The sequence below is a fragment of the Notamacropus eugenii genome, chromosome 5 (genome assembly GCF_028372415.1).
Source record: "Notamacropus eugenii isolate mMacEug1 chromosome 5, mMacEug1.pri_v2, whole genome shotgun sequence".
Taxonomy (NCBI): Eukaryota; Metazoa; Chordata; class Mammalia; order Diprotodontia; family Macropodidae; genus Notamacropus; species Notamacropus eugenii.
Genome location: NC_092876.1, coordinates 301,239,621 through 301,252,777, shown reverse-complemented (window position 1 = coordinate 301,252,777; position 13,157 = coordinate 301,239,621). Strand labels below are relative to the sequence as shown.

The window sequence follows — 13,157 nt, the reverse complement described above, 5'->3', positions numbered from 1 at the left end:
AATTAGAGGACCAAGGTTCAAATCCTTCCTCTTCTACTGAATATCCTTGTGACCTTGTCTAAGCTACAAAACCTCTCTGATCAAATTTTCTTATACACAAAATGAGATGGTTGGACTGGATGCCTCCTGAGGAGCCATCTCCAAATCTGACATACAATAGGAACTTAATAAATGCTTACTGACTGACTATAATTTTAACTCTTACATTTTTATGAGATATAGTCACTGGCATCCTACATTCAGAATACTTTTAAGTAAGTTTGACTTATGGTAAGATTATTTTCCTCTGATTTTAGGGATAAGACCTTCGTTGATGGCATCTAAAATAGATCCCAGGATAATTTCCAAACTCTATAGTCTGACAGGCAAGAGTCTCTTCCATCTAATCCCATCCTGGCTTTGTGAACTATAAGCAAATCATTTAATCAGTCTTAGCTTCTGTTTCCCCATTCGAAAGGGGGCAATAGCAGTATTTGAATTACCTACATTTTATAGTTATGGAGATAGCACATTAAAAAGCTCAAAATGCCATAAAAGTATGAGGGATCACAATTATTACTTATGCTTATAACCTTATTTTCAACTTTTTGACTTTCTATTCAAATAAAGTTAGATGATCTGGATTCAAACCTCAGCTACTATCTATGTGATCTTATGTTTGTCACTTAACCTCTCTGGGTCTCAATTTTGGCATCTGAGGTTCCTTGAAGCTATAAGTCTATGCTCCCATAATCCTGCCAGTGGTTCTCTAAACATAAATCAATCAATCACCATGTACTAAGTGGCACACTGTGCTAAGTGCTGGACGTGATACACACACACACACACACACACACACACACACACACACACACACACACACACACACACACACACACACACACACACACACACACACACACACACACACACACACACACCCCCCTAATTCTCCTGACTCCATAAACTCCAGTGGCTCCCTTTCATCTCTAGGATCAAAACTAAAATCCTCTGCTTGGTGTTTAAAGCCCCACATAACATGTCCTCCCTTCCAGTCTTCTTATACCTTATTCTCTCCTTTTCCTCATCCCCATCCCTGCACTCTGATCCAGCTACATTGGCCATTTTGCTGTGTCTTGAACAAGACATTCTATCTCCTGATCCCAGGCACTTTCAATGGCTATTCCTCATCCCTGCAATGCTTTCCCTCCTCATCTCCATCTCTTGGCTTCTTTCAAGTCCCAGCTAAAATCCAATCTTCTATAACAAGCCTTTCTTGATCTTCCTTGACTCTAGTGCCTTCCCTCTGTTGATTATTTCAGTTTTATCCTATATAAGGCTTGCATGTACATAGGTGTCTGCATGTTATCTCTGCCACAAGACTCTCTGAGAGCAAAAATCCCATGGGTTTAATACAGTGCTTAGCACATAGTAGGTGTTCAATAAGTACTTATTGATCAGTTGTCTTTCTTTCCCTTTTTCTTTGACTAAATTCTTCCTTTCCTTCAAATTCAAGTTCAAATCAAATAGTCTCTAAGTAGCCTTCCCTAACTACTCAGTGAAGTCATCTTGGAATTCCAGTAATACCATTCTGCTTCTCGGTTACTCAGCATATGCTAATTTGTTTCCTTAAGTTGTTATTATACATTTGTAACATCTTCCCAATTAGAGGGTAAACTTCTACAGAACAGGCTAAATGTTTTGTTTCTATTAGTATTTGTAATACAAAACATAGAGTGCCTTATTATCTGTTAGGGGGAGGGACAGGATGTGGTGGGGCCCAGGCAGGCCTAGGATTTCAACAGCAGATAAGCAGGTCTGGTGTGGAAATCCCTTCCTCCAGTGCAGATCAGCTTTAGGCGAGCTGCAGTCAGGATTTTCTACAGTCAGCCTGAACCAGTGAGATAGAGCTGATTCTTAAATTTTTCAGGTGGCATTTACATCTTGGAAGTCAGCAAGTGCTACATACACATCAAGGCTTGATTTATTTTGTTGTTGTTGACTGTCCGGACTTAAGAAAGTGATGGACAAAATTTTTGTGAGTACTGCCCCCACATAACTCCCTCAACCCCCAGGAAAGTCAGATGTTAAATATTTACCAGCATACCACTGGCAACAGATTATACCCTGGGAAACTTGCCTGGGATGCAGAGGCATTAAATGACTTGCCTACAGCTAGCTACATCAGAGGCAGGACTTCAGACCTAGGTCTTATTCCACAGATGGCCTTCTTGCTATAGTTCTTTATACATAATAGGTATGTAAAATATGTATTTTTTCTGGACGAAGATAACGTGAATGATGACGATGAATTCTGGTGAGTGGTGTTATAATTAGAACTGCAGTGGAAAAGCCATTCCCATTTTTCAAGACCTGAATACTATGATATAAAGAGGGTGACTGCTCAACTAAGTATTATTTAAAGTTAAGTAGTCCAGGTCTTTGCCCTGACACCCTTGGAAGTACACTAATCTTAGCAAAAGAATGAAAGACTGAAGAAAAAGAGTTCTAAGTGGAGGGAAGGGGGTTCCTTAGGGAGGGGGTTCCTTAGAAACAGGTTTTAGGAGCTCTATAGATGGGACTGCTGGGTGGGTGCTCCAGCCAAGCCTTCATAAAAACATTGAGATTTATTCTCTGCTTCAGCAACCTTCATCACCATTCAACTCACAATGCATTTCATTTAAAGGCAGCAAAGAAACAGGAACAAGTCCTGATGCACTGCACGGCTAGCTCATCATTCAGCTAAACAAGGAAAGAGTATGCACAGGATATATTCCAGCTTATTGACTCTAACAAAGGCAGATTTGAAATGCAGGGCTGGTAAACCCAAAGCGGGACAAATATGCAGATCATCAGAAGGAAAGGAAAACCAAAAACTCTCCTTGTGTACCCAAAAAAATTTGGTGAGGACAGTTAGGGAACCAATTAAAATCCTGCATCTGCTTGACTTCAAAAACCAACCACTGCCTGGTTATAAGCCCTGCGTGACTTATTTAGACTAATAGTTGTTTTCAGCGTGTGCATAACACTCTCTGCTCCAGAATGCTAATTGTTTTCATTACCCTAATTAAGTAATTAATAATAATTGACCATGAGTTAAGTAAACATGAATTGTTCCTGCAAGAAGAGAAAAATATGATAATTTTCATTTTCAGGTGAAGAAACCAATACAGATATGTTGGCTAGCCAATTTTAGCAGGGGAAGATGAATGGCAAATATTGGTATCAATGATTTCAGCAGCAAAACCATGAAAAGCAACTTTGGCACGTTCCTCAAATAGAAGCAAAAATCAGTGTGCTCTAAAGAGAGTTCTCTGTAAGTGTCAGAATATAAGTGACCATTACTACTACTTAGGATATGGTAGAAGGGAATTACTTGGGGAAAAAATATTGACCCTGGGAACCCTGACCAAATGTATCACCATTAGCTCATGAGTGCATCATTCAACAAACTGTACCATAGGGGAAAGAAAGGTTCTAGAATTTTTCCACTGTACTTTCTATTACTGGTAAGCAAGTGGGAGCCATTTAAAAAAATAGCTTTTATAGAATAAAAGTGCTGCTTCCTTGTTTCGGGTCTTTTTTTTTTGTTCATTCTTCTCATCCATTCTGTGGATGATGGTAGGCAGTGTGGCATAATGGAAAGAGTATTAGCATTTATAGTCAGAAGGGCCTGGGTGGAGGGGAAGCTGAATAACGCCTCAGACAGAAGCTGTGTGACCCAAAGTGAAGCCCTTTACTTCTGGGTTAATGAAATTAACCTATGGTGATCTTAGAGACCTGATTAAAACATGAAGTGCTTTGTCCAGGATGAATTTTACAGATGAAAATGCTACTATTATTTTCATCTGTAAAATGGGAATAATAGCACCTACCTTACTATTTATGTGACCTTGGACAAAGCACTCTCAGCCAATTCTTTAGAAGCACCATGACTTACAGAGAAGGTACTGACTATAGTGATAGAGAATTTCCTCTCCCAAGAGTTCCTTATCACAGATAGTTTTGATAATTACTGCCTTACAATATAGTTTTAGGTCTGGTACTGCTAAATCTGCTTCCTTTACATTTATTTTCATTATTTCCCTTGATATCTTTGCCTTTTTGTTTTTCCAAGGGAATTTTATTATTATTTTTTCCAATTCAGTAAAATTTTTTTGGTAATTTATGTTTTTGGCGGGGAGAGAAGAAAAAAGAAAATAAAGAAATTCATATGGAAATTTTGTTGTATATTTGAAAGGAATGGCAAGTTCTGAATAGTACATTTGCAAAAAATTCATGTGCAATCATCTTTTTTTATAATACTATGCTATGGAAATACTTGTTTTGTTCCATAAATTAAAAATAAATAAAAAGAGTTCCTTATCCCTATGAAATCACAGGTCCAGTCCCTCTCCTTACTTCACAGAGTTGCTATGAGGACCAAATGAGATAATGTAGGTTAAACACTTTGTAAACTTAAAATACTTTAGAAATATTAGCAATTATTAATATTTCTAACCAGAATGGATTATAACTAGAGAAAAAAGAGTAATAGACGGGATACACTAGCATTAGTTTCTTTGCATGCTACTATGTTTGCTTTGAACAGAACAGTGGCCAACTCTCCTCGGTTTAAGTCAGAATAAGAGGACAGTGGTGTAAGCTGCAGTAGGAGTGACTTGAGTGAATGCTAAGGAATACTTAACTGACGTTGAGTGATGGATTGCATGTAACATTATTCTTGGTAACCTTTAACACCAGGTTTTATTCTTATTTGTCTGGAATGGTGTGGGGATGGTTTTTACCACAGGTAAAAGTATGAGCATAATCTCTATCCTAATGAATATCAAAATGAATGAATAAATGGAAAATCATATATTAAGGCTTATGGTTTGCCAAGGTCTGTATTAAGCAAGGATGATACAAATACAAAATCAAAGACAGACCCTGTCTTCAGGGAGTTTACATTCTAAGAGGGGGAGACAATAAACAGAAAAGAGTAGTGACTAGCAAATAATGTTTTTGCATGGAAAATTATAGATGTTGAGTGCAGCCAGCAGTCATTGATACACCCTTTCTAGGAGCAATGACAAAACTGATTTGATTCTGGCTCCAGAGTTGGCAAGTAGATTGGGGGAAACAAGAGTATGGGGAATGGTTTCTGGTCCAGGAAGTATAGTTGTTTGTGAGGAGATAGCTAAGAGAAACATAAGAAGATTTCATAGATGAAATGGATAAATAAGGCAACCACCAATAAGGACAGCAGGAGCCTCAGAACAGAGATTTGTTCTATAGAACTAGATTCTGAGATTCTGTGCAATGAAGAGCACTGAACTTGGAGGGAGATAGCACATAGGCTCAAATTTTAGTTCTGTCACTTGCTACCTTGGTGATGCTGGGCAAGATACTTGAGTTCTCTGGATCTGTTTCCTCAATTGTAAAGAGAGGGGGCTGGATAGGATAACTCCAAAAATCTCTTTAATCTTTTAACATATGATCCTATGACATCACAACAGTTTTGTAAAAAGGAAGCCACACCTTATGAAGTGACAAGGAGGCAAAGGTATGCTTACTCAGACATGCATGGAAATATTAAGAAAAATAGTTTTAGTAGTGAATTTTATTTCTGAAGATCTTACTACATCTGTCCTCATATGAATAGGAAAGTAAAGTGTTCAAGAAACATCCACACTGGCTTTTTGCGGAATTACAGATTTAGAGCTTGAAGTATCCTTAGACATGATTGTGTCTAACCTCTTCAATACAAAATAGGGAACCGAGTTCCAGAGAGGTTAAGTAACTTTCCCAAATAGCACAGGTAGTAGTGGAACAGCCAGGATTTGTACTTAGTCCTCTGACTTCCAAATCCTATGTTCTTTCCACTCCATGACCATCAGACCTAAGACAATCTTCACAGTAATACTGAAGGTTCAAAAACATCAGCTACCCATGGGAATGAAAACTACTTCCTATGAACTATGCATATAATTCATTGCTGAAATCAACACTATATTTAATTAAGACCAAAAGCCATACTTTACCCAAAGGGCCTACAAAATGTAACATCAAAAAGTCTCCCTGCATGATGGACACTGAAGACACTTTTATACTTGCTGCTACTTAAAAGTGTCCACATGATTCTGGAAAACACGACCTGAAACAATGACAATTAAACCACAAATGGCTTCAAGCTGAAGTGAATGAAATTCAAGATAGCGGATTTCTAGTGAAGAGATCCGATATCAAATTATCAGGAGGATTAGTCAAAGTTGGCTGAATAATATTTTAAGATAGTAAGTCATATTGGGAGGCACCAGGGGTCAGAACCTTGTGCTGGTTGCTATTTTGTTTTTATTTAAAAAGACGTTACCTACAAGTTGCTATAGTATTATCTATTCATTATCAATATTTTGAAAGCACCTAGTGGGGCAAGGCAGAATATGTAAGCAAGTAAATTAAAAAAACTCTGGTACAGATAACATGAATTTTATACCTAATCATTTGAACAAACACAGTCATTTTGATCAGACTAATGTGAGCACTGTCCATATATGTAATACTTACATTAATGCACTTAACATGGGAATTCAATCTTGCCTCTATCAGGATTGATTTTGATAAAGTTATTGCAAAAAAGGTAAGAAGGGTGGTGATAAAAAGTTTTCCCCACCAACCTTCTCATTCTCCTCTTTGTTTCCATTGTCTTCCCTTTCTATGATGCCTGATGTCCCTGTGCTGATTACCATAGTCATCCAATTTTAAATTCTTTAATATGAAGAACACATCGACTAGAAAGAAACCTAACTGATAATGGGTACTACATATTCTGATTTAAAGAGTCCATTTTTAAGTTGGCTTATATTTTGTGGAATTCAAATATACTTCTGAACTTCAGGAATATCACTAAGAGGAAAGCATCCAATCAGAAGATCACAGCCAGAATGGTGAAGACAATCGAGATTATGATATCTGAAGATACAATGAATGATTTTCAAAATCAAAGAAAAATGGAAAGGTTTCTGGAAAAATATAACTTCCCCCAAATATTTATTTAAAAATGTTTTTACCATAAAATTTTTAGCTGGCTAGATGTATGATATGTACAAAAAAGATTCTTTGTTGAGGAAAGGAGGTGCAGTGAAAAGCTTGTCATTAGTGAACCTGTGTGCATGTTATAACGTTTACTCTAAAACTACAAACAAACATGAAATTTTACCTTAAAGATTTCTGCAACTTGGATAAATTATTTTTCTCTTTTGGTTTATGCCATTGAAGGCCTTCTATGGAACTTGTTTCATTCAGATATGATTGGGATCCATTTTATTTCTTATATCATGCACTTTATTAAAACGAAATTTTAGATCTTTTGGGGCAATTTTACAGTCTCAATTGAAATCCAGAAGGCTTATGGTTCCATAGAACATCTCTTCATGCTTCACAGTATCCCTGAGTTATGTTATCTCACAGCAGCATGTTTTCCTGCTTAATTATATAGGAGTAGATTTATCTGTTTACTAGTTAGTACTTGGATTTGTGTAGCTCCTTTTTTGTGACTGACCTGAAGGAACCCCCCTTTCCTTTTTATTGTACCAGACTGCCTACCTGTCTTTGTCCTGAGATGGCATTAAGAGCATCAGGAATAAGAAGTCTTCCAACAGTTAAGAACTGAACCCTGAACTGGGTTGCAAATTAAAAGGAGCAGATGGTTTTGAGTAAGAAGGAGAAAACAGTAGAGAAATCAGATCATCTGAAAAAAGTGATTCTCATAAGTACTCTCAAATCTATTTGAACTGTTAAAATGAAGTTTTTCGATCAGTTGAAAAAACAAAGTTTTGACAAAAGTAGTATTTGGGAAATTCTAAAAAATATATCATCACATGTGGCTTTAATGCTATAAAATATGGATATAATCCAATGAAGTGTCTGTAATTGAGAAACAACTACTGACTGGTTCAGTCAAAATATAATAACATACATTTCTAAAATACAGATCAAAAGACTATGATTGAATATGCTATTACCCACCCACACTCTTTTCTATACTATTCATGACATATGGAGGGTCACATTCTTTTTTCTCAGAAGAATTCTACTTCAGAAAGATATTATAGATAAAAGAGAAGGAAACAAAAAAGCAACAAACCAAAACTGAAGGCCCTGGAATTCTGTTTCAAAGAGATAGGAAATGTTCAGGAAACATTTCCAAACGGCTCTAACTTGGGCAAACAGCCACTCATACTTTTCTAGTAGGGGTCAGTACTCATCATCTTCAGTTGTTCTAAAGCTAGTAGCTCTCAAAATGTTCAGGATAGGACAAGACAGGGAATGGCAGGGACTAAAAAGCATAGTTCTTTTATATTCAATTTGGGGCTTCTGTTGAAATTATCAATGAGCAAAATAATAATGGGGCTTCCTTGATTTCTGGGAAGCATACATTCTTTTGGCAGGGACTGGAAAGAGACTATCACTTTATTTAACATAAGCTAGACAGTAATAATGATGGATTTTCTTTTCATCTGAGTAGATGTGAATCTTTAATTTCCACAAAGCTTTCTGCCACTTTACCAAGATGTTAAACTTTCCAACTCTGCAGGTTTGCGAATGGAACTTCATATGCCATCTGAAACATTCACTGGTGCAATCTGAGTGAATCGATTGGAAAGTATTATAACTATCCATCAAAATGGCCTGTTTGACAAATTGAATTGTAAGCCACTAACATAAGGCACATCCAAATGCGAACAGCTAGAAAGGGACTTACCTTTTGAGTGAGAAGAGCTTGAACAACCTGGTTGGCCACCTTTAAGTCAACAGAAAAAAAAATAATTTGTAATAAAAGGCTTAATAGATATGTTTATTTTATCAAGAACACAATATCATTTTAGTACTAGATGTTATATTTCTCATTTGGTCATTTTCTTTCTAGAGTTTCTCACTTAAAAAAAATGTTTCATTGATCCTTTAAAAAAATTTTAACATTCTTTTTTTGAATTCTAAATTCTCTCCTCTCCATCTCCTCCCCCATATATATATATATATATATATATATATATATATATATATATATATATGTATATATATATATATATATACGTATATATATGTATGTATATATGTGTACATATGTTGTTGTCCTTTCTCTATGAGATATCCTCCTACCCTACTCCTCCTTTTAAACAGAGAAATACAAGTAGCATGCCAAACCAACACCTTGCCTGCGTCTGACAACATTTACCTCAATCTAAACCTTGAGTTCACCACTTAGGAAGTGAAGAAAAGCAGCGATTTTTCCATGTCAGTCCTCTAGAGGCAAGATTGTTCATTGCATTAATTGATCAGGATTCTGTTGTCTTCAAATACTGCTTTCCTTTACATTACTGCACTACTGTCTCACTCTTTTAAATAGTCAAGCAATCCTTGTTGCTAAGGTTTTGCTGTTTTAAAAAGTAACCGATTAAATAAGCTGGACCAAGAAGATCATTCATACCTTAGCTTTCAAATTTCCATATTAGGGACATGATATCCTTTCATAGGTAAAGCACCAGGTAGAGTCTACAAGATAATACAGTGTCAAGCTAGCTCATGATTATTAGTACACAGGCTCTAAACTGCTGATTCCCATGCCCTTTGTGTCTACTTCCTTTCTCATGGCTGCAGGAGTGTTTATTTCACTGCTTAAAATCGCCTGCACTGCACAAAGCACTGCTTATCAAGACATGTCCAAGGTATGGACAAAGTGTAGAGGGGGATGTCGGAGGCTAATATGAAGGGATGATTTTTCTGCAGTCTTTATTTTTCCTGGGTATTTTCCCCTTTGACAGTCGCAGGAAAGTTGGCAGCAATATTGCTTGATATGTTGATTGCGATGAGCTATAAAATGCTTATAATATTGAGAGATATTTCAGGGATTTGCAATTTTTTCCATCTGTGAACATTTCCCAAAATAAAATGTCCTGTGTTCCTACCTGTCTTGACACTGATAGTTTTCCCCCTTTCGTCTAAAGATCTTGAGATTATTTTGCAAAGAATCATTCATTCTAGCTCCACCATAACCCTTGAGCATGTGTCAGCCAGCATCACCATTATCGCAGGAGATAAAATGAGACTCCTGGGAGGGAGAGCGAGGAGGTTGGTTTGAGGAAACTTTCTGGCCTATGTAGGAAAGAAACTGCTTCTATTCAAGACAGGATTCAAAACTAGCGAAACTGAGGCTATGTCCACAGTATCCAAGCATCCTAACTGATGGGAAATCTCCTTTCCTCTCACTGCCATGGTCATGTCATCATTTCCCACATTCCATTAAAAGCTAAGGTAAGTGAAGTAAATTCTTTTCTTTTCCCTTTATCTGTCTTTTTCTCTAGCTAATGTGTGTGTGTGTGTGTGTGTGTGTGCATGAGAAAGAGAGACAGTAAAATGTAAGTTTGTGTTTGCCTCCTTGTCTAATACAGTGGAACAGATTACAGTCAGAGTGTTTTCATGGAGCTTAATTGTTTCTTGACTCAGTATTGACAAAAGAGTACATCTATAATGACAGCCAGCTACCATTAAGTACCACAGAAAATTAAAATACGGACTGTCATCAAAATGTGGTTGGAGGGCATCCATACCACATGGTATAATTGACTAGAATCAGATTACATATCATTGATCAGCTGAACTGTATACACCACGGGGATTTTTCTTTCTACCAGCAGTCTTTCCGTATTTACACTTTTGACATTGCGAAAGAAAATAAATGTTCATAGTGAACCTGGCAAGTGATATGCATTTAATTTCTTTTGAACATCTTAGCTGTTTCTCAGCACAGCCATAACTGTAACAAACATACCCAAGAATTATCATACAGAAAACAATCCCTGAAAAGTATGTTTGCCTTATGGTATTATTTAGATAAGGTATATAATCTCTTACTAAACTTCTACCATCCCCCTCAAACTGACCAAAGAGGGTCACCTTGAGGATTCTTTAGCTTGTAACTGTCTATGGCAAATTGCAAGAAACTGTCCACTAAAAACTGAAATCCACTTCACCTCTCTTTTTTATTGTTGGCAAACTTAAACTGCTCATGTGATCTAAATCGGGAGCAAAAAGCCAAAACTAACTCATGTTTGTAAATAATTCAATTCCATTGAATCCCAAAGTTTGGATTTGATTCACATTCTCATAAAACTGCCAACCATCCATTCCCCCCACCCCCCTCCAAACCAGGCCCTAACTTAAACCAGTCCTTGGAACAGTGGTCCCATAAAACAGCTCTATACATGATTTAACAGAAGACACAGACTAATATCGTAACTGTAACAACCCACAGGAGTAAATATGTTATATCTTTGCAATTCATGTGTGTTGCCCTACAGGCTTTCAAGAATCTATATTTGACAGAGTTCCTTCTGGCATGTACTTTAAACAATTGTTTGCTCTACCTGAAAATTGAACAAAGCCACAACTGATATATTATTTCTTTACTTACTGACATGGGGTTACTTTGCCCAGAAGGACTCAGGGGTTCTTTGCAGAAGAGTAGATTGTACAAACTGCTTGCCTCTGTATTGTCTATGGAGACTGTCTTGGGGTTTAGTGCACCCCTCTTAACAGAGAATCTTCCCCAGTGCATCAAAATGACAGCTGTTCAGGGCCTATGCGTGTAATGTACACTTGGAAATCTTTAATAGGCATATGTGATAGTCCCCTGGAATCAGCTACTTTTCTCATCTTAGTGTTAAACCTCAGCACTTATGTTGCAAAGAAACACACCTACAGGCCCAGCTAATGAGAACAAATCACTCTAGCTTCAACTGCTTTGTTCCCTCTCCTAAGAAAGGAAAGCAGCCGCAGCAGCCAGGGATGCCAGGGGAATTGACACCTGCTGAAGGAAGCTGCTGTTGGCCCTTTGAGACCCACGCTTCTTCTACTTCAAACATCCCCAGGGCTTTCCAGAAGAAAGAGGAGCAAGGAGGCGAGTTGGAAGCTCTAAGAGCAAACTGCAAGATACCTCTCATGTTTCTTTCTTTTCAGGACTTCTTCCAGTCACCTTGGTTCCTCTAATACTATGTAGGTTTATAGATTAAGAACTGGAAAGGACTAAGAGGTCCCTTATGTTACAGAAGAGGACACTGAGGTTTAAAAGAGGAGGTGGCCAATGTCACACAGCTAACAAGTGGAAGAGGGAGGAGTTGAACATAGGGCCTCTGAATCCAAATATAATGAGATCCTTCCATTGCACCAAGTGGTAGACTTCCTGGTATCCCTGCTGGCATATGTGAAGATGTCCATCCATGACTCTTCTTCTATGGGCTCATCCTCTAGTTTTTTTCCTTTTGTTTCTCTTGGAGAGGCAGTGTGCTCCAAGGGAAGGAAGACTGAATCTAGAGTAAAAGGACCTGGGAAAAAATTCTGCCTTTCATACTACATATGCACATTTGGGCAGTCCCTTTACTTCCCTATGACAGTTTCCTCACCTATAAAATGAGGGCTGTTGTACTAGATGGCCTTTGAAATCTCTTTCAGTCTTAAAACTATGATCCTTTTCTTGTCCTTTCCTCTTTCCCTTTCTTTATATTTAGCATGGGACCCCCACTCTTGAAATTCCTAGAAATCTAACTAAGTACCTTCCAGATTGATCAGCACCCAAACGATCGTAGCAAATTGCTCTACCTGCTATTCTTAATAAATAAAGTTCCACCTCCTACTTCTATGCCCCACCCCCATTCAGGATCCTGAGCTACACTCAAGTGTCACTCCTACGAGAAGTTTTATTTGAATTCATGATCTTAGTGACTTCTTCCCTTTGATTTGCAGGAGCAAATAAATCACTTTGTGTATTTCTAGACAGCCTTTATTTACACATTTGTATACAGGCATTTTCTCCTGGTAGAATGTGAAGTCTCTCTGATGTTAGGAATTCTTTCACTTTGGCTTAACCTTTCTATTCCCTAACACAGTGTCTGATACTTGGATACTAAATAAATGCTTGCTTAATTGAATTGCTATTCTTTTGCTCCCTATAAGCAATCAAGCATTATGTTTTCACTAGTTTTTTGAAAACAGACACAGAATTGCTGACCACTCAGTTTTTTTCTGAGACTATTGGAATCACTGGTAGATGAAGGAAATTAGGGAAGGAAGCTCCCATTTTAGTCTGAAACAATTCAATTTTATGCTATGGCACTATGGATAGAAATATGAAAACGAGGCAC

The 13,157-nt window shown here is 37.4% G+C and overlaps 1 protein-coding gene across 12 annotated transcripts in view; it reads right to left on the bottom strand.

Annotated features, from left to right (window-relative positions):
• Positions 1 to 13,157, bottom strand: part of NCKAP5 (NCK associated protein 5) — a 1,146,457-nt gene that overhangs the window by 201,768 nt on the left and 931,532 nt on the right. For all 12 annotated transcript variants that reach the window (XM_072613277.1, XM_072613276.1, XM_072613278.1 and 9 more), the window contains one exon: positions 8,723 to 8,761. In XM_072613277.1, coding sequence (XP_072469378.1) covers positions 8,723 to 8,761 — 39 coding nt within the window. The remainder of the gene's footprint in view (positions 1 to 8,722; positions 8,762 to 13,157) is intronic.